Source organism: Diabrotica undecimpunctata, chromosome 11, assembly GCF_040954645.1.
Source record: "Diabrotica undecimpunctata isolate CICGRU chromosome 11, icDiaUnde3, whole genome shotgun sequence".
NCBI classification, from domain to species: domain Eukaryota; kingdom Metazoa; phylum Arthropoda; class Insecta; order Coleoptera; family Chrysomelidae; genus Diabrotica; species Diabrotica undecimpunctata.
Window position 1 is genome coordinate 27,362,884 of NC_092813.1, and position 21,547 is coordinate 27,384,430.

At 30.5% G+C, this 21,547-nt stretch overlaps 1 protein-coding gene across 1 annotated transcript; it reads right to left on the bottom strand.

Moving 5' to 3' along the window:
• Positions 1-20,495: 20,495 nt before the first annotated feature.
• On the bottom strand, positions 20,496-21,344 carry LOC140452812 (uncharacterized). Its single transcript, XM_072547144.1, has one exon. The coding sequence runs from the start codon at positions 21,342-21,344 to the stop codon at positions 20,496-20,498; it is 849 nt and encodes a 282-aa protein (XP_072403245.1).
• Between the last annotated feature and the right edge of the window lie 203 nt (positions 21,345-21,547).

Here is a 21,547-nt window from a genome sequence, read left to right on the forward strand (position 1 = left end):
AACCCCGCAGATATTGCGTCAAGAGGCATGTCTGCTCCTGAACTTCTAAACTCAAAATTTTGGTTTCAAGGTCCCTCATTTCTACTTAATTATGACTTAGATTTAACTTCTTATGATTCAAAACCAAATGTAAGTAAAATACCCGAGGAAAAGAAAATAGTTCATCTAGCACAAGAAAGTCCAATAAGTTTCATTGAAAATTTATCTCTCAAATTTTCAAACTTCTTAAAACTACAACGCAGTATCACACTTATTCTCAGGTACATTCACAATTTCAAGTTTCCAAATGAAAAATATGTTGAACCCTTCTCTGTTTCAGATTTAAAAAATGCTGAAAATTTAATAATAAAACTTTTGCAAAAGGCACACTTTTTTCGAAAATTTTCTTGTCTTGAAAATAAGGAAGATAAAGTTCCACCCCTACACTGGCCATTGGCAAGAATTGTTGAATTGTTTACTGGTAAGGACGATAAGGTCCGTAGTGTTAAAATAAAGACTAGAGATGGATATTTTAACAGACCCATTACAAAACTCTGTCCTTTTCCTGTGGACAAAGTAGAAAATTAAAATTTTAAATTTTGTCACATTTATATGTATTACTCTAGTTTAGGAATAGTTATTTCTTAAATTACATTTAAGTTAAGTTTGCTTACTTTCTCAAATCACTCTTTCTTTCGTTTTGAAGTAAATACTTCAACGCGGGCAGTCTATGTTCCAGAAATGAACATATCATTTTAAAATATAAAATAAAAATATAGTTCTTTACACTTTTCTTAGTGTAGAATAAGTAAAATATTCACTAATATCTAGTTTGCTCGGAATAGCCGACTTAATGGCGCCACAGCCTCTTAAATAGTTTTTACACCTAAATACAAGAGGGGTAATCTACACTTATACGCACCAAGTATTATTTTATTAGTTCGTTCTCACGCATCGCCCTTGAGGCACGTGCATTTTAAAACACTTTCAATTCACGTATAAAATATTTCTCTACGCCGAAATCGGGCATTTTTGTCATAAATACGGTTTTCTCTTTTACGTGTGATAAAGAAAGAATTATTTGATATTGTACTGTCAGCTACGTCCATATTGAGGCTTTTTTATTCTAAAAATAGTTAATTATAAGTCTATAAACTAAAGGTGATTTTATTTCTCTGGAGTTATATTTGCTCACATTAACAATCCTTATCCTTCAACGGTCACTGAAGAACCAAACCTATGGAGATACATCCACTCACAAGTCCTTTGAAGTAAGGCTTGGAATCAAAAGATTTCCAACCCTCGAATGTAGGGATCCAGTTACAAGGCTCCCCCTCAAATATCAAGATTATATTAAATTTGTTTTTAAAAATCAGTTTGAAGAATAACAAATTTTTAGCATATAAAAATTTCTAATGACTTTGACTTTTTTATGTGATACACTTGTATCTAGGCTCAATATAAAGTTAATAAAAAAAAAACATTTAAAAAAAACCAAAACCTACTGCCCAGAGGAAATCAAATAGCATTTTTTTTTCTTGTTTAAGAAATTGCAAATATTTTCATTGTTTATTAACATTAAGAGCTGAAAATTGAACACATTGTAAAAGAATATCTAAATTGTATAATTCGATTTATAAATGGCATACACAGTGAAGAAGTAAATTAGTTTTGAAACATTAAAATAATGGTACTCGTAAAATATCGCCACAGAAAAATGCAAGAGAGATCTATCCGCTGCAATATCTCAGCTTGTTTCTTGTTATTGGTTATGGAAATTTCTGTTTTTTTTAAATTGTGCTTTTACCAGCTTTTCATTGAGCCTACGTACAGCCGTATGATACGAAAAATATCAAAAGTAGTAGAAGCTAAAAAGCACTTTTTCAAACTGTTTTTTTAATAAAATGTTGAAGTTTACAAATAAAGCTTCAAATAATCGATTCAAAAAACGTCAAATAACTGTCAAAGGTTAAACACCCTTTTTAAAGTTCCTCACGGATTTTAAAGATTTAAACAGGGTTAAATAGAGGGTTAAAATAGGGTTAAATAAAGTAATTCATCGACGAGTTAACAATACGAAGCGAAGTTCTTTAATCACAATGTGATAAGAAAATGAGTATCAAATTTGGTTTTATATTTCAATAGTCGAATTTAATTGCGGCTATATTGGTGTAATTAAAGAAAACCAGTGAAAATCCCAAGAAATAGGTGAGATCCGTTTTTCTTTCTTTCCAGTTTGGGAGAGGGTCTATTAGGTACTCACATTTAGGTATTGTGTTACGGTCTGGGTAACCAGGACTACATATCATGAACAGCAATTAAATATTTACATTTACACAAAACAACTTCAATTCCAACCCAAAATCATATGTCGTTGCCGCAGTCTCTAGACCTTCCCCGTTCGTTTTCTAAAAGGGAACAAGTTATTGTCATGCACTCCATTTTGAATACTGTTTTATTTAAATATATTAAAGAAATTGGTGAAATAGTTTATCCAAAAAATATTACTTTTACATCTCGCATTTTGAATAATCGAATCTGCGTTTTCCTCACTTCTACCGACATCTTTGATCAACTAATACACCGAACGTCATAATTAATTCCACCGTCATCTTTATCTGCAGGCTTCTTTCTGCGAGCAAAAGAATCCTTATTTCAAATGTATCTCCTTCCATCCCGCATTCACTAATCGAGCTGTCCCTAAAAAATACGGAATATCAGATGATCAATAGGCATATATCAGGAGTTTTTCTAGGGTAACATTTGTAATTCCTGACAAGGTGAACTTCGAAGTGCAATCTTCCCTGTTAATTAACCATGAAAATACATCCTTTAAAATATTTTTATTCTCTGAAAGACTATAGTGTTTTCTTTGTAAGCTTACGGGTCGTACCGTGGGGTCTGATTGCAAACTCTCCAGTTGACCAGATCACACACTCATTGCAGCTAATGCTCCTCCCTCTTCTTCAATTTTAGCTGACTCTAAGGAGTCCTTAATCCTAAATTCTTAACTTCATCAAAAGAATTTCTATCTTCGGAAATTGAGTCCATCTCCGTTAACTATATACCCATCCTGGCTGCCATTATGGATTTATCCATCCCTCGTCGTACTAATTCAATGCCCATGTTGGCAGTAGGACAAAAAAGGGGACACTTCAATGACAGTCCTCCTGATACTCCTACCATTCTATCTTCATCCGGTATTCTTGCTCTATTAAGTTCTTTTCCTCCGTCGGCATTTTCGATGCCACCCAAACCAGCCAAAAAATGTCCAAATCTAATTTTTGATTGGATTACTCGATGAAACTTTATTATATTTCCGCTATAGAAACGATTTACAAAGATAATCCGACTAATTTTACACTCAATTCCACGCAACTTATTACACTTCTTGAGATCTCTTTTGTATGTATCACCCCACTACAAGAAGCTTAAAAATCCTCCAACATAGATGGTATTCAAAAGGACTTATTGCAGCTCTACATAGGTACAAGGAAAAGATCACTAAAAAATCGTATCATTAGAATCTTAAAAAAGTTAAAAGAACAGCCTACCTCCGACTTACAAGAGTATATATAAGTGCATCCTCTGATAAATCTTCTGATGTCAAATCTAATCACAGCATACATGATCATACCCGAGTCGATAGCCGTAAAGAGCGGTTTGTTTTGATATTGCTGTCGGTGCGAGTTTGATAGTGATCGCTATTGTGTTATTTTGTGAATTTGTTTAGTGCAAATTAGGCCCATAATTTGGTATTCCAAAAAATCTAAGTATGGAAGAAGATGCTATTGGAGGTCATAGACCGCCCGATGAATTACATTCCGTAAACACGTCTGAAAAAACTAATATTGATGATAACAGGTCTGTAAATACTTTAATTGATTTTGAAAACCGGTATAAACCCAGCGATAAGGCCCCATTCTTTGTATATATTGAACACAAAAATAAAAATATCGGTAGGTTATTTCCAATGAAGGTAGGACATTTTTTATTAAATGATTCGTCTATTAAAAATGATGTACTTGATATAAAAACAGTTGGCATTAATAGGGTAAAAGTCATTTTTAAAACTTATTCTATAGCAAATAAAATAATTAATCATGATTTAATAAATAAAAATGATCTTATAGCTTATATTCCAAAATTTTATACACACGGAAAGGGCATAGTCCGTATGGTTGATACTTTCTTTTCGGAGAATTATTTAAAGGATGCGATAATATCCGAGAGACAAGTGGTAAATGTTCAAAGGATGCAACGAAAAGTAACGAACAACGATGGCACAACTCAATTAGTACCAAGACAAATGATAATTGTAGAATTTTTGGGCAACGAGGTTCCACAAAACATAATAATTAATTTATGCAATTTTTCAGTAGATCCATACATACACCCGGTAGTGCAATGCTATAAATGTCTCAGATATGGTCACTCCTCAAAACAATGTTAATCTAAGGACAGTAGATGTAAAAAATGTACAGACACCACCCATACTGTAGAAACTTGTAATGAAAATAATCATTGCATATATTGTAAAACCAACGATCACACCTCGTTGTCTAGAAAATGTCCAATATACGAGAAACAGAAGAAAATCAAAGCAATAATGGCATCAGAAAATATAACATTCAGAGAAGCAGAACAATTACATAACAATCCAAGTTACGCAAAAATAATAACTAATAATAGATTTTCTATTCTAAATAACACTTCCAATTTTCCAAGTTTACCTACCTCGTCTAACAATGTCCCTAATTTCACATTAAATAAACCGGTAAGGAAAACTATTCACACATCTACAAATAATAAACGTAAAGCAACTTCTCCACCAATTTTACCCCATACATCTGCGTCAACTCCTAGCAAAAGACCTACCCCTAAATCTAATCCTATAATACCCAATCCCTACAGGGACGAATTTATTGACTATAAAGAGAAACTTATATTACTTGTCACATCTCATATTAATCAACTTATGTATACCAATAATCAATCTCAACCTATATGCAATTTAGAAAATGAATTAAGAAAACTTATTTCTAATAATTTAGAAGAAACAGGTAATAACACAGAAACGGATAATTTAGCGACAAGTGACAATGAAAGCATTCACTCGTATTATTAATTTCCAAATGCACAGTCAACTTACTCAATCTTCCTTAAATATTTTACAATGGAATTGTAGATCGTTAGTAAGTAATAGGGATAATCTGATAAATTATATTAATAATTCTCATGTAGATATTATAATATTATCCGAAACTTGGTTGAAAAACCAAATAGACTTTAAATTAAAAGGGTATAATTTTGTTTCAAAATGCCGTGAAGGTGGCTATGGCGGTGTAGGCATTTTCATCCTAAAGGGCATTGATTATCAAATAATTAACATTAACTATAATTTTAATACCGGAATAGAAGTGTGTGCAGTCTTACTTAACAAAATTAATATATCTTTTGTGTCTATATATAAACCATCTGACATCAGAGTAGAAAAGACTGATTGGATACATTTATTTGAACAATTCGATTATAATAAAACAGTTTTTTGTGGTGATTTTAATGCCCACCATTACATGTGGGGTCCGATCCCAGATGACCGTAATGGTAGAATATTAGTCGAAAGCATGGATTTTTTCGAATTAGTTTCTCTAAATGACGAAACACCTACTAGAATCGCCGCGAGTGGCAATCATTCTGCCGTTGATTTGACTATCACCTCAGCCTCATTAACAAATCGTATAAACTGGTCAGTATATCCCGACACATTGGGATCCGATCATTTTCCTATTAAAATAGAGCTTAAAATTAATCCTACTTCTTTCCTAATTAATCCATCAACAAAATGGAACGATTGCCGCGCTGACTGGAAGCTATTTCAGACAGATTTAGACAAACATTTATCCACATTTTTATCATCTAATAATCTTTCTAACGATGAGAAGACAGCCCTACTCTTTCAGACTATCTCTCTAGCTGCTTCCAAATCTATGCCCATAAAAAAAACCTTTTACTCCCTCAATTCCAAGGCCTTATTGGTGAGATGAGGAATGTACATTCATAATAAAAAAACGATCAGAAGCATTGAAAGCGTATCGAACCCAAAGTAACCATAATAATTACATAAACTAAAAAATATAGCAGCCCAAACCAGACGATTATTTAAAACAAAGAAAAAAAGTAGTTGGATAAATTTTTTAAATAGTCTAAACAAAAGCACACCTCTTTCAAAAATATGGTCAACCGTCAGATCAATTTCCAATAACTATCAGTACAACAAAAAACCTCAACTTTCTGAAAATCTCATTAAACAGATGTTAGACCAACTTGCACCTTCATCTGCCTGTGGTAATGTTGGTAGGATTAAAGAATTTTTTCGTTTTAATACTAGTGTAGATTCCATGTCAAAACCTTTTACTCCTTCAGAACTTGATTTCGCACTAAAAAAAAGCAGAAATACAGCCCCCGGTTTGGACGGTTTTACTTATAAGATATTGGACAAATTGCCGTCAAATGCCAAAGATGTTCTCTTACAAATCTTTAATAGTTGGTGGTTGAAACAAGAATATTGCGATACTTTAAAAAATATTATCATATGCCCTTTACTCAAATTTAACTTAAACCCAGAACTTCCATCATCTTATAGACCCATTTCTCTATTATCATGTGTGACAAAATCCTTTGAAAGGCTTATAAAATTTAGATTAGAACATTTTATTGAAAGTAGTTCAGTTTTTCCCTACTCACAGTATGGATTTCGTAGAGGTCGAGGTACCACTGATGCTCTCATACATTTAGTTACGGATATTCAACTATGTTTTTCAAAAAACGAATTTATGCTATGTTTGTTTCTAGATTTAAAGGGTGCATATGACGTGGTTAATTTGGATATATTATATTCAAAAATGGTGGGGTGTGGTATTGATAAAAGATTATCTGTAAATATAATAAATTTGTATGTGAATAGAAAAATATACTTACGGGACCATAGAAATGTATTACACGGTCCAAGAATATTATATAACGGTCTCCCACAAGGCTCAATTCTAAGTCCTTTATTATTTAATGTTTATCCTGCAGATCTGCATGGTTTGATGGATGAAAAATGCAAAATAATTCAATATGCAGACGATATATGTTTATATACCAGCCATAAATCCTATGAAGATTGTATGTTGAATCTAAAACTTAGCTTCAGTAACTTAGATAAGTGGGTGAAACAAATGGGTTTTAGTATATCACAAGAAAAATCTTCGATTGTATGTTTCACTAGACGTAGACAAAAATTCACAGGCAAATGCCAGATAGGTGATTATAATTTCCCCTTAGCAGAAGAGTATAAGTATCTAGGTATGATCCTAGATAAAAAACTCTTGTGGTCCAGCCATATAAAGTACGTAAAACAAAAGTGCGAGCGTGGAATTAACCTTCTGCGTTTCGTTTCTAAAAAAAGATGGGGTGCAGATCAAAATATCTCTTTAATGTTTTATAGATTCTACATACGATCCATTCTGGATTACGGCTGTGTTCTTTACGGTTCAACATGCAAAACAAATCTATTAACTCTTGACAGAATACAATTTAAATCAATAAAAATTTGTCTAGGAGCTATGATGTCTTCACCAAACCAAGCAGTTCTAGCAGAAGCCCAGGAATCACCTTTACACATACGTAGGCAAATGTTAGCCAACAAACGTCTAATAACATACAGATCGTTTAATACAACTATGGTTCACAAAATAGGTTTACTTTTGACAGAAAATTTAACAAATTCTTATTGGAGAATAAAAAATTCTCCTCCTCTTGCAGAATCTTTTATTGATACGAATTCATTTCAATCTTATATATTACAGCTCCCAAAATTTCCTTTTTACATACAAGACTTTGAAGTTCTGATAGACAAACCAACCATTATAATGCCCTCTTATTCAGACTTGCCAATTTTAACTAATATGATATTTAAATCCATACTAAGCAAATTAGGGGAAGATTTAACAATAATTTATACAGATGGTTTAAAAACTGTTGAAAGTACTGGTTTCGCTTTTTTTGTTTCAAACAGAAATTATGTTGAGAAATATCGAATTCCTGAATGTTGTTCTATTTTTACAGCCGAGGCTGCTGCTATACAGAAAGCACTAACTTGGTGTGTTACTAATTATTGTGAGAACATCGTAATAGTATCAGATTCTCAGGCAGTATTACAAGCTATTCGTAGCCATCCATTGGATAGTTTTCAAAACTCCATTATACTTGATATCAAAAAATTATTACATGATCTAAAATTCACAAAAAAAACAGTTACTTTACTTTGGGTTAAAGGACATAATGGAGTAATTGGAAACGAATTAGTGGATGGTATGGCAAAAAATACATCTGAGATATCAGAAATTACAAATTTTTACTACTTTAAAGATCTTTTTTCTATTATCAGGAGTATTGGCTGGGAAAGATGGATGTCAAAATATAAAGAGGTTCAGAAGACTTCAAGAAACCATTACTTTTCTATTCATCCATGCTTACCAAAAAATATTCCCCATTTTAATTTTAACTATAATAAAGTACATTCTTCGTTAATAACCCGTTTAAACTTAACCATGGCCTCTTTCCAGAGCATCTGCATAGGATTGGAATCTATGAAACCCCTTTCTGTCCTTGTGATGGTAAATCTGTCGGAGATTTAAACCACTTATTTTTCGATTGTCCTAATCACAGGGAACAGACTCGAAGCCTATATCTAGATTTAATTGATCTCAATATTAGCCTACCAGTTAACATCAGCAATCTGTTATCTTATTCTGACAAATCTATATATAATATTCTAATCAAGTTTATAAACGATTCTAAAATAAAAATTTAAACTTCCTTATAACAATTTTCTGTGGCAAAAAGATTTTTTGTCTAATGCCATCTCTCTCTCTCACACACACACACACACACAGCATACATGATAAATAGAATTTCTCTCTTTCTCTCGTATTTATTCATTTTTTCTGCTCTTTGTATATTTTTACTTCATCTTTTGCCAAATTTAGACACGATATTTAATTAAGTAAGAAAACTTTATGTACTTTATGTACAAATACTAGCCCAAGTCTAGTGTGGAAAAAAAATTGTTAATAAAAAATAACCTTAAAATATCCAATCTCTATTTTAATCGAAAGGTTATCCTTACCAATTAAGAGACAGCCAAGATTCTGGCAGAAAATTTAAAATAAAAGTTTTGCAACAAATCTGGACCTAACCATATATACTCTTTTCTTCCTTCGCCCTTTCATTATTCATCCTCAGTTTCACAAGATACCAATTATCCGAACTCTCGTATAAACTATTTCGAACTAAAAGCTGCATTCAAATCCTATAAAAACACAAAAATTAGGGTTTTCTAGAATGATCTTGAAAAATTTATCGAAAATTCTTTAGGCACCAACGACCCTCTAAATGAAGCCAGTAAATTTACCACTGACATACCGCTGACAATCGTTAATGAAAGATCTTTCCCTAATCTATACTAAGATAAAAGAAAGATCATTACAAAAAACAAACGAACACAAACGGGTTATGTCATGAAGACAAATCGTTTTCGGAATCCATATTCCATCATCAGGTGTACATTATTTGAGCCACTAAATATCTGGGTAAAAACCCGTTAAAAGTTATATGTTACAATTTCGTTTACATTATTTAGTCTTATATATTAGGATGTTAAAGTTACCTGTGGATATGATAACTCCACTCTCATTTATAAAAAAAAAAACTGTTTCACAAATCCAAGGCAATAAAACTAACCTCCATCCTATGAATTTAGTCATCCTTCATTCCTATATCCTAACTATTTCTCCTATCATTGTTCTGAAGCTATTTTCTTGTGGCATTTTAAATTAATTAATATTTAAATGGGAATAAGCCACAATTAAAGGTTAAAACACATTTATTGACGTTTCAATTTCCACTTGAAAAGGAGAACGATTTCCGAAGTGGAAATTGAAACGTCAATAAATGTGTTTTAACCTTTAATTGTGGCTTATTCCCATTTAAATATTAATTTATTTCTCCTATCATCTTCAACAACACAGTTATCTCTGACAGTCAATTCATTTCCGACACACTCGCTAATGGGGTTGAAGACAGATTCAATAAAAGTAATAATGGCTTTTACTCCCAGTTCTTTACGCGCTCAATCTTTCTCCACCATCTCGTCAACTCCACACGATGTCACGTTTATGAACGCCTTGTTTACCGTAAATAAACTAAAATTTACCTTGTTTTCATGTACAAAATCTGCTGATGATCCCGATGATTTCTTTTATTTATTTTTAAAAAATCTCTCTAATACATCTCTCTCCAAACTTCTCGAAATTTTTATAACCTTATCTAGAACACACAAAAATTCCCAGATGTTTGGCGCAATTCTATAATCATTCCAATTAAAAAACCTGACCAACCATCTATAACTCCAATATCTTTCGTCTGATTTCTCTTACTTGTATTACCTGCAAACTTCTTGAAACAATGATCAATGAAATACTCACTTGGTTCGTTAAACAGTATAATATTATTCCCGACGCTCAATCCGGCGTCCGACGTAATCGGTCTACTATTGATAATTTTTTTATTTTTCAAACACACATTTCTTAAGCAATCTATAATTATTAACAAGTTGTCGTAGCAACTGTACTTAACGTTGAAGGGGCATTTTATTCAATCTCCAGAAAAGCAATCATTGACAAAATCTCCCACTATAATTTAAATGGTAATATTTTCTCATTTGTAAAAAAATTGAAAGAATCTTTAAAGTCCTTGCCAAGGGTAAACTTTTTAATCTCTTCCTCAAAATTAAGGTGTCCCTTTAGAATCTGCATTAAGTTTAACTTTATTCATTCTTGCCATCAACGAAATTTGCCTCCCATCAAATATGTTCAATACGCTGATGACCTAATCATTTACTGCCATGTTAAATCTGTCCCAACCTCATATAAACTTATACAAAGCCAAGTTAATAAAATTTTCCATAGGGATTTCCACTCCCTTACCCCAAATTTTATTTAACAATTCTCTACTTTCTGTTGTTAATTATTGTAAAATTCTCGGTTTTATGTTTGACTCCAGATTAAATTGAAAAAATCAAATCTCTGAACTTGAAATCAATTGTTTTAAAAGGTTGAACATTTTTAAAACCCTCAGTCATCTTCAATGGGGTGCCAATAAGACTACTTCTAGGTCTGAGCGCTTTTCGCTTTAGTCCTATTGAGAGTGTATACCGTGAATCTAATGAACTTTCTCCTACCCAAGACGATAATCACTTCTACTTTCGTATGCTGCATCAACATCCGCAAATCCATTTAATCCCGTTCATTCCCTAATTGCCTCAATGCCGTCTTCTTCCACTACCAATAACCAACACCTTATCATAAAACCTCTACCTCAATTAATTTGTCCACTACTTAAAAATATTGACCTTTTTCTGACTAGTTCATTTCCTCTACCTTTACTTCCCCTCTGGGCTAAAGATCTCCCTTCAATATATACCTGACTCACTATTTTTAACAAACTTGAATCTTCTAACCTTCTTATAAAGAAATCATCATCATCCAGCCTCAAGAGTCCACTGCTGAACATAGGCCTCTTCCTCATGTTTCCAACCCCGTCTATCTTGCGCCGCTCTCATCCAGTTTTTATTGAGTCTTCTTAAATCGTCAGTCCATCTTGTAGGTGGTCGACCGACGCTTCTCTTGTCTTCCCTTGGCCTCCATTCCAATAACCTCTTTGTCCATCGCCCATCTGTCATTCTGGCTATGTGTCCTGCCCATCTCCATTTTAGTGATCTCCTTTATAAAGAAAGCATTTTTAGAATTTAATTCTCTATACAGATGCTTCTAAAACTACCACTGGTATTGGATGTGCAGTAGCCACTAAACATAAACTTGTAAGATCATCTTAGTTACCCTTAATATGCAACGTTTGCACAGGTGAACTATACAGTATTGTGTTGGCTTTTAAATGCATCTCACATCAAGAAGGACATATTGTCAATTATTCAGATTAACGCTCATATATCCATTTAGTCAATACAATTTTCACTGACCACCTATTAGTTCAAAACATTCATGACATAATACCAAAATCTCTCTGCTTACAATGCAACAGTCTCTCTCATATGGCTGCCTTCTCACACCGGAAAAACTGGTAATAAAACAGCAGATCATTTTGCCAAAGAAGCTACCAACCATGGTGTGACTGAAGTCACTCCAATTCAACTAGCTAACGAATCTGGAAATTCGATTTTAAAAAGTCAGTAGAGCATTCTTGACAAAACTTAGAACAAAAGAGCAAAACAACTTTTCATAAACTTCAATCTTTTATTGGTCATCTCTCCCTAGACTTCATAACTAGAAGAGAAGCATCGACTATTACAAGACTACAAATCAACCATACCAAACTTACCAACCGCAAACAATTCACCAACCTGTATAAAGCACTGGACTTGAAACCTACTCTAAGGAACTAAAGAATTGTCTACCTCTTTCTCAACTGTAAATTGTATATGTTGATTATGATACTTGAAAATGTTGACTATTTCAATAATTTTGTGTTTAGAAAGTGACAAAACTAAATCATCTACATATCTTTAAAAAAAGGAATAAAAAAAGTGCAATTGTTGATACAATCACTGATAACATTATCCATGACATAGCTACTTTCCTATCTAAAAAATATCTTTTTTCTTACTCTTATACATATATATATATATATATATATATATATATATATATATATATATATATAATATATATATATATATATATATATATATATATATTATATATATAAACATATATTGGCATAACTGCCAAGTTATTTATATTTTGAATACAGAACTTAAATTGTTTTTTTACTTTATTGTGCAGAAAGTTGCTTTTTTTCAGTTGTGTTAATAATAATATTGTTGTAGGTAATGCTTCATTGGAAAGTCTGGAGCTACCCGATTAAAAAAAAAAATTTCTATGCAGTAAGCATTTTGTCCAAAAATATCTAAATGCAAACCAAAAAAATATAGTGAGGTAGAAGAGGAAGGTTTGTTAACGACACCACGCGTTTTTCATACGTATTTGATAGCAAAATAACCAATCAATTTCTATAATTATTAATGTAAACAATTTTGTTTTGTTTTTTACCTTGAATTATTATTTCGTTAATATTGTCTATGTGTAGATATTAGAATTTTGATAAGTGGTATATAACTATTAAAATAATGCGAATTTAATTTTTGCAATATCTATCACTTTGTCATTTAAAATTGTTTCATTAATAAACAGCTCAAATCGAGCGAGTTGATTGAAAAAAATATTCTCATTTATGTAAACAGAAATACAAAAATGGTGTTTATATTATAAAATACATAAATAAATAAAATAAAGTATACTATTTATTAAAGTGTTGTTAATTATTATTCCTTTCATTCCAACACATAGATTAATTTTTCCCTAAATATGTGTTGCCTCTTGTTGTGGCATATCGATGTGTTTATTTGTTTCAAAAGCATTATCAAAAAAACATACCCATAAATTTACTATATTTTCAAACGTCATTTTAAAGATTAAAAGATTAAAAATTTAATTTTCTCACGACATACATAAAACCATTGTTTAAAAAGATTTTTTTTTTACTAACTTTTTTTTAACTACTTTTTTTACTAAAAAATAAATCTCCGCATTAGTGTTCTAAGACGATAGCAATCGAGTCTATTTCAATTAAATATTTTATCCTTTTCTAGCAAATCATATAACCAAATTAAATATCTGGTAAACTAATAAAAATTTAAAAAAAGGCAGCATTTACCTCCTTCATTTAAATAGATTACTAACCGATTTAGATTTAGCAAGTCTCAAAGTATAAAAACAATTTGAAATATTTGCTCGAAATAGTCAAGTTATCTTTCACTAGACGCATACAACGATAATAACAATAAGCATTTTATTAATGTCTTATATTTTCTTCAGAATCTGGCATCCGTGTACAGGTTTGCATTAATTATGAGACAGGTAAAAATATACTCGAATAGAATCCTGCAAAGAATTAAGTTTCCGTTAATAGTTTTTTAAATTTATGACTAGAGGCCGCCACATAACGGCAGACTAAAAGTCAAGCGTTTGTTCCATAAGGATTGTCTAACTAGTCCTATTTAAACAATGCAATTAGACTATTAAATAATGGCGATATATATTTCAATAATAAAGAAATCAGTCTCGCCTAAAATGAGATTTAAGGATTTCGTTGAATTAAAAGGGTGCTTTAATAATTTTGTTACTAGTTAACTATATTAACATCCACTGAGTGATACTATCTTACTTAATTGTCACTTCTCTGGCAACTTAGATTCGAGATAGTTGATCTGTATCATAAGATGTATCAGATAGTGGTGACACATGAAAATGATCATGTATTTATATATAGTGAAATAAAAAAAACAAGAGAGCAGCGGCAGGGGTGGGATGAATAGTGCACACCTAGACCAGGGAAACCTGATCATAAAGAACACTATTAGTTGAGATGAAAGAAAAAAGCCAAAATTTAAAAACGATAATAAATGTATTTAGCCCAAACGATGACGACTCAAGTTATAATAAGGATAAATTCAGGGAAGAATTAGCGTTGGTAACATAACAAGAAAAAGAGAATATATATATTTGGTAGGCGACTTTAATAGCAAAATAGACGTAAATAACCAGGAATATAAAGAGGCATTAGGAAAATATGAAGAAACAGCACGAAATGATAGTGGCATAATAATGCTAAACTTCTGTATGATTCACAATTTAGTAATAACTAATATATTTTTTGAAGACAAAAATATCCACAAGTACACAAGAGAAGTTAAACGTAGATAAGAGAAATTAAAAATGGAATACATGCTAGTAAAAAAAATAACATAAGAAAAGTAATAGACACAAAAGTTAGAAGGGGTCTAGAAATAGAAAGTCACCACTATTGTATTTAGTGTTATTGAAAATAAAACAAAATGAGTCAGATAATAATAACAATAATACAGTGCAAGAAAAGAAACAAGAATATGAAACTATTAAGTTATATAAATTCAGAAATAAAAAATTTTCACTCAAATTGATCTGATCTCTTATAATTTCTTCTTTAGAATATAATCCAGTACTTTTTACTAATTGATTTATTCCAATTTTTATTGTTCGCTGCCCTTTTTGTGATGTATTTTCTAACCTTGATAAAGCATCTACCACTATATTGGATTTTCCAGAAATGTATTGGATTTCAAAGGAGTATTCACTCAATATTAGACTCCACCGATGTATTCTACTGTTTCCATATTTGTTATTTAATATAGATGTTAAAGCTTGGTGATCTGTTTCTATAGTAAATTCATTACCCAACAAATAAAATCTTAATTTTGTGACACAGTGTATGATACTTGCTAGTTCTAATTCTGAAACTGAATAACCCTTTTCATGTGGCTTTGTAATTCTTGAAATGAATTGTATTGGGTATTCGACCCCATCATGTATTTGTAATAATACCCCTGATAATCTCTCTATGGATGCATCTGTTCTTAATATGAATGGCTGTGTGTAGTCAGGATAGTATATTTTTAAATTTGACAGAAAAATGTTTTTAATTTCTTGGAATGCTTGTTCTCTTCTCTGATCCCATCTACATTTTACACCTTTTCTCAGTAGTTCAAGTAATGGAATTTCTTTTATACTTAGATCTGGTATCATCCTTTTATAATAATTAATTATTCCAATAAATCCTCTTAAAGTTTTTAAATTGTGTGGTGTTTTATATTCCTGAATGACCTGTGTCCGTTCTGGATCCATTTCGATTCCCTTAGTGTTAAGTTTATAACCTAGATATATTATTTCTTTTTGAAAAAATGTACATTTTTCTTGATTTATTTTTAGTCCAACTTTGTCTAATCTGTTGATTATAATTTGTAGGTGTTTCTTATGATCTTCAGCCGTTTTAGAAAAAATTAATATATCATCAATGTAGTGAATTACAAAATGTTCATATTGATCCAGAATATCATGAAGACATCTACATAGAGCACTGCAAGATGATTGAAGTCCAAATGGTACTACTTTGAATTGATATACTACTCCATCTATCTGAAATCCTGTATACTGTCTACTTTTTCTTTCTAGAGGTATTAACCAAAAGCTATGCTGTAAATCGATTTTAGTGAAAAATGACATTCCTGTAATTCTTCCTAGTATTCCATCTATACTCATTGGTGCTTCAAATTGCTTTTCAGTGATCTTGTTAATATTCCTTGCATCCAAACATAACCTGATTTCACCTGATCTTTTACGTACTACTACTATAGGGTTTATGAAACGTGTATCTGCCTTCTCAATGATTCCAGCTTCTAACATATTATTAATCGTTCTGTTTACTTCTTCTCTGTATTTATATGGTATTGGGTATGATTTTGTTTTAAAATCTTTTTCTTCTTTAACTTTTATACTATGGATATAATTTTGTGCAATTCTATTTTCTTTATTGACAAGGCCCTTGTGTTGCTGCAATATGGAAACGACTATTGATTTATATTCTTCAGGGCAATTAACTTTTATCACATCTTCTTTTTCTTTACAAATAAAATTATTCTTCATTATGTACTCATTATTCCTTGCTTCCAATTTTACGCACTCCACCTCGTAGGCATCCATCTGCTTAAAATTTCCATTCCTCAAATATTCACTACAATTATTCTTTACATTCTTTTGGGACATATCCCTATCATCAAAATACATTTCTTCTTCATAAACATCATTATTTTCTTTTAATAATATCCTATCAACTCTTATTCCTTCTTCCACCTCATCTTTTTTTATTAATTTAATTATTTGCCCTTCCAAAGTTACCATTATTTCTTCAAAATCTATCTTTACTTTCTTCTTTTCCAATTCATCATTTCCCATTAATATATCAACACATTAATCCTTGACAATAAATCCTTGCATATTAATTTCTTTATTAGGAATATTAATTTTAAAATTGGCTAGTTTATTAATTTCACCAAACTTCTTATTATTTGCACCAACAATTTTAATTTTTGGAATCTTTATTATATCTGATAGTTTTAATGTATTAAAAATAAAATTCTCCGAGACCAAAGTACTTTCTGAACCAGTATCTATCATAATTTTAATCATTTTATTTTTGGCCAAAGCATTTATATAAATTAAATGATTCAATAATTTGATCTTCATCTAAAAAAATAAATTCAGAAGGTATTTCATAATAGCAATTGCCTAACTTGTAATTCAGAAAGTTTACTGAACAAAATTTTGATTATTAGAATTGTCAGATTGTGCCTGACCACTTGTATCTAATGTCCTATTTCTTTCATCACTATAACTTCTCATATTTTCTTTCCTTGTACTAATTCGTTCACTATCTTCACAGCTTCTATTTCTTCGTATATAATTTACCTGTCTGTTGTAATTAGGTCAATCTGTATTTCTTCTATTGTTAAAATCTTGTCTATTATAACTCGTATTGTTATTAAAATTCTGTCTGTTTTGATTATTGTTATTATTATTGAAATTTTGTAAATTATCACCATATCTAGTATTATTGTATGATTGTCTATATTGTTGATTATCATTTTTATTATATTGAAAGTTATTATTATTTTTTCTGTTGTTGTTATTATTACTTGTCATATTACCTCTTTGTATTCTTTGAATAAAATTAATAAAACTCTCTATTGTTTAAATATTTTGTACAGTTGCTGTTTGCACAACATCAGCATCAAAATGTCTAGATACATTTAAGACTGTTTGATCCTCCCTAAGTGGTGGTTCTAAATATTTTGTAACCGTTATCAGTTTTAATGCATAATCTACCATATTTGATTTTAAATTGTGATTATACTTTCCAAAATATAAAATTTCTCTAAACTTGGCTTGCTCTAGTTCACCCCAATAATAATTTAAAAATTTATTTTTAAAATGTTTGAAGATTATCTAAATCATTTTCAACACTGGCAAACCAAATTGCAGCATTATCACTTAGTGTCATTCTAATATAATCTTTGATATTATTAATATTATTCACTAATCTTAATTTATGTTTTAAACTATTTATGTATACTCTAGGATGCAGATTTTTTATATTACCAGAGAATTTAATCCCAGTCTCATTTGTTAAATTTAAATAAGGTCTCCCTATGTCTCTCATTTGTGAAATATGATCTATTCTCTGTTCCACATTTCTTATTTGATTACTATTTATTTGGATATTTTGTTGTATATCGTCTAATTTTTCTTCTGTGTTTCTCCTGTCTTCGTTAATTTTTACTTCTAAGTTACATTTCTGCAACTCTATTTTCTGTTCTATATCTATCTTATTATCTTGAATAATCCTCTTTACTTCTGTCCTCTCATTTTCTATCCTTTTCTTGTAGTCATTCCGTATATTTTTTATTTCATTTGCTACTTTTTTCTCTGCAGCTTCAATTTTTTTATCCATTTGTTTTTCTATTTGTTTTACAATTTTATTATTATTATCTTCTATTTTCTTTTCTAATTTTCTATAATTCTCTTCCAATTTCTGTTCCATTTTTTTCATGTCTTCTTTGACTTCTTTTGAATTCTCTTCCATTTTTTTCGTATTCTCTTCCATTTTCTGTTCCATTTTTTTCATGTCTTCTTTGATTTCTTTTGAATTCTCTTCCATTGTCTTGTTCATCTGCATCATTAATGACATCAAAGCTGCCATATTGACATTTTCCTCTCTTTCTGAATTCATTTCTGCAGTATCTTGTGGAACTTGAACTAAACTCTCCTCTTGTATAGGTTGTGTTTCTACTTCCACATCTTCTTCATTCTTTTTACTTCTTGTACCTTTTTTTCCTTGAGACAGTTTGAGACTTTACTTGTTCAAATATAATTAAAATAAAATCTATAATTTTTTCGTTCTAATGATAATTAATTTAATTATATGAGAGCACTTATTTTCCCAAACTAATTCTTTTAAATAGAGAGCCCCGCGGTGGGCGCCAAATTGTTATGATGTATTCTTTGTGAATGATGAGCAGTGAGTGTTTTTTAATAATATATATAGGGTTTTATCGCGGCTCTCAAAGAATTAGTTTGTAAGCACTTTTTTAAATCATCTTTATTATATCTATTATGAAACACACATATATATCTAACATAACCAATGCAAAATTTAAAATAAACTATTTTTAAATTAAAATTCTTATGAAACTAATTAAATTATATAGACAATGTAAAATTTAAACAAACTATCTTTAAAATTGAAATAATTATGACACTAACTAAATTATATTAACAAAATTTTGTACCTTTCTTTCACTGAATGCCTAAATGAAAATGTTCTCCAAAATAAAGATTTTAATCACCACTCAATGTCTTCGTTCTCAGCCTCGGTTATCCTTGTTTTTGTGAAATTACTTTTTCTAATTATCACCTTCCTTCTTCTTCTTCTTAAAGTGCCTATCCGTTCCGGATGTTGGCGATCATCACGGCTATCTTTACTTTGTTTATTGCAGCGCGGAACAGTTCAGTGGTAGTCGTTATAATTTTAATTTTCAATTGATACTTTCTTCCATTAACCAATTACCATTTTTACATAACATAATTTTTAATCTTCAATAATATTATCTTTATACTGTTTCTTAATCTTCATTGAACTTATTATATTGAACATCTGGACCTTCTGACTGACTTACTGAACAATTGACTTCACTAACTAAATGTGTCTATCTTCTAACTAACTTTCTTACTAACTGACTGGCCTCATAGTAACTGTAACTTATAACTGATGCCAAATCACCGGGTATTTATATCTTTTTCCATGTTCCAGAATCATCTGGCCAGAAATCATGTTCGATTTGTTCCATCTCCTACATCTCTGAATTTTCTGGAACAGTCCATTTCGCAAACAAAGCCATCTCCGGTGATCTCAAGAATTCCTTACTTTTCGATCGAGAATTTTATCGACATTTTTTAGGCTTTTCAGATCAGAATATAAACTTAAATCAGTGACTATATATAAACTAAACATTTTTAAACTAACAAATTATTATAACCCCACTTATATTCGTAAATTCTTATTCAACTGTCATTTAAATGTATAGTTGGTTGTCTATGCACATGGCTTACTTAAAAATATTGACAGTATTATAATTATAAAAAAAAATACTTTTTATATGCTAATTTCTTAAAAATGCCCTCACATAAATAATTTTTATAATATTCTCTAGTATATAACTTCTTAAAATAACCAAATACTTTTTATATCTAATATTATCTAGTATATAACTTATAAATTAATTTTTTAAACAATATCATTTCAATATATATATACATATATATCTGATATAATATTACTAATTTCTTGTTTGGAAGATATTAATTTGTTTTTATAAGAAAGAGTGTTAATGTGAATTGAGTTTTGTTCACCTTTTAGTGTACGTACTTTATTCCAGATTGTAGTCATAGGAGTTGATGAATTTATGGTAGAGACATAATTTGACCATGTTTCTTTTTACTTTTCTTAATAAGATATTTAGTTTTTGCCCTAAGTTTTTTAAAGTTGCTAACGTTTTCTGTTGTTTTATGTCTGTTTAAAACATTGAAAGCATGTTTGGTAGATTTCATAGCTAAAGCTATTTCTTCATTCCACCATGGTACTGGTTTTCGTTTGCAAGGTTTTGTTTTTCCCACTGCAATATTAGCGCATTTTAGTATAGTATCATTGAAATGATGAAGAGATGAATCTATGCTATCTTCTAGAATAAAGTTCGTAAGATAATTATTTATTAGATCTCTATATAAGTCCCAGTTTGGTGAGTTTAATTTCCATTTTTGGTAAACAGGAATATTCGGTTGATCATGCCCAATGGTTTCAATTGTTAGAGGAAAATGATCGCTATTATATAGATAATCAAGACTATTCCAAGAAAAACTTGTAGCTAATGAGTGATCACACAACGAAATATCGATGGCAGAAAAAGTACTATTGTGGTAGCTAAAATGAGTAGGTTTAGCAGTATTCATTAATATTAGATTTTGATTATCTATTAATTTCTGAAGAAGTCTACCACATTTGTCTGTTTTTATACTACCCCATATGATATTATGACAATTCAAGTCACCAAGTATTAGTTTGAAAGCAGGAATATCATCGATTAAGCGCTGTAAGTCTTCAAGTACATTTTCATTTGGATGAGGGAGGTAAATGTTACATATGTTAATAGGTCTGCAGTTGATATTGCATGATATAGATACAGCAACGGCTTCCAAATTGGTGTTTAGGTGAATTTTTCTTGCTTCTACATAATTTTTTACAAAAATACCCATTCCGCCGCTGGCGTGTTCTGTGTCGAGATTTTTGAGAAAGCTAGTATAGTTTTTAATATGTAAGTTTTTAGTTTTAAGATGTGTTTCCTGTTAACAGATTACTAGGGGAGACAATTATTTCATTAAAATATTAAGAAATTCTACATTGTTGTAATATCCGTTTAGGTTCCATTGTAAAATAAATGTATTAGCCATTTTGGGTA

Excerpts from the sequence above, each read along its gene's own strand:
- LOC140452812 (XM_072547144.1), bottom strand. The coding sequence starts at position 21,344 with ATGGGTATTTTTGTAAAAAATTATGTAGAAGCAAGAAAAATTCACCTA.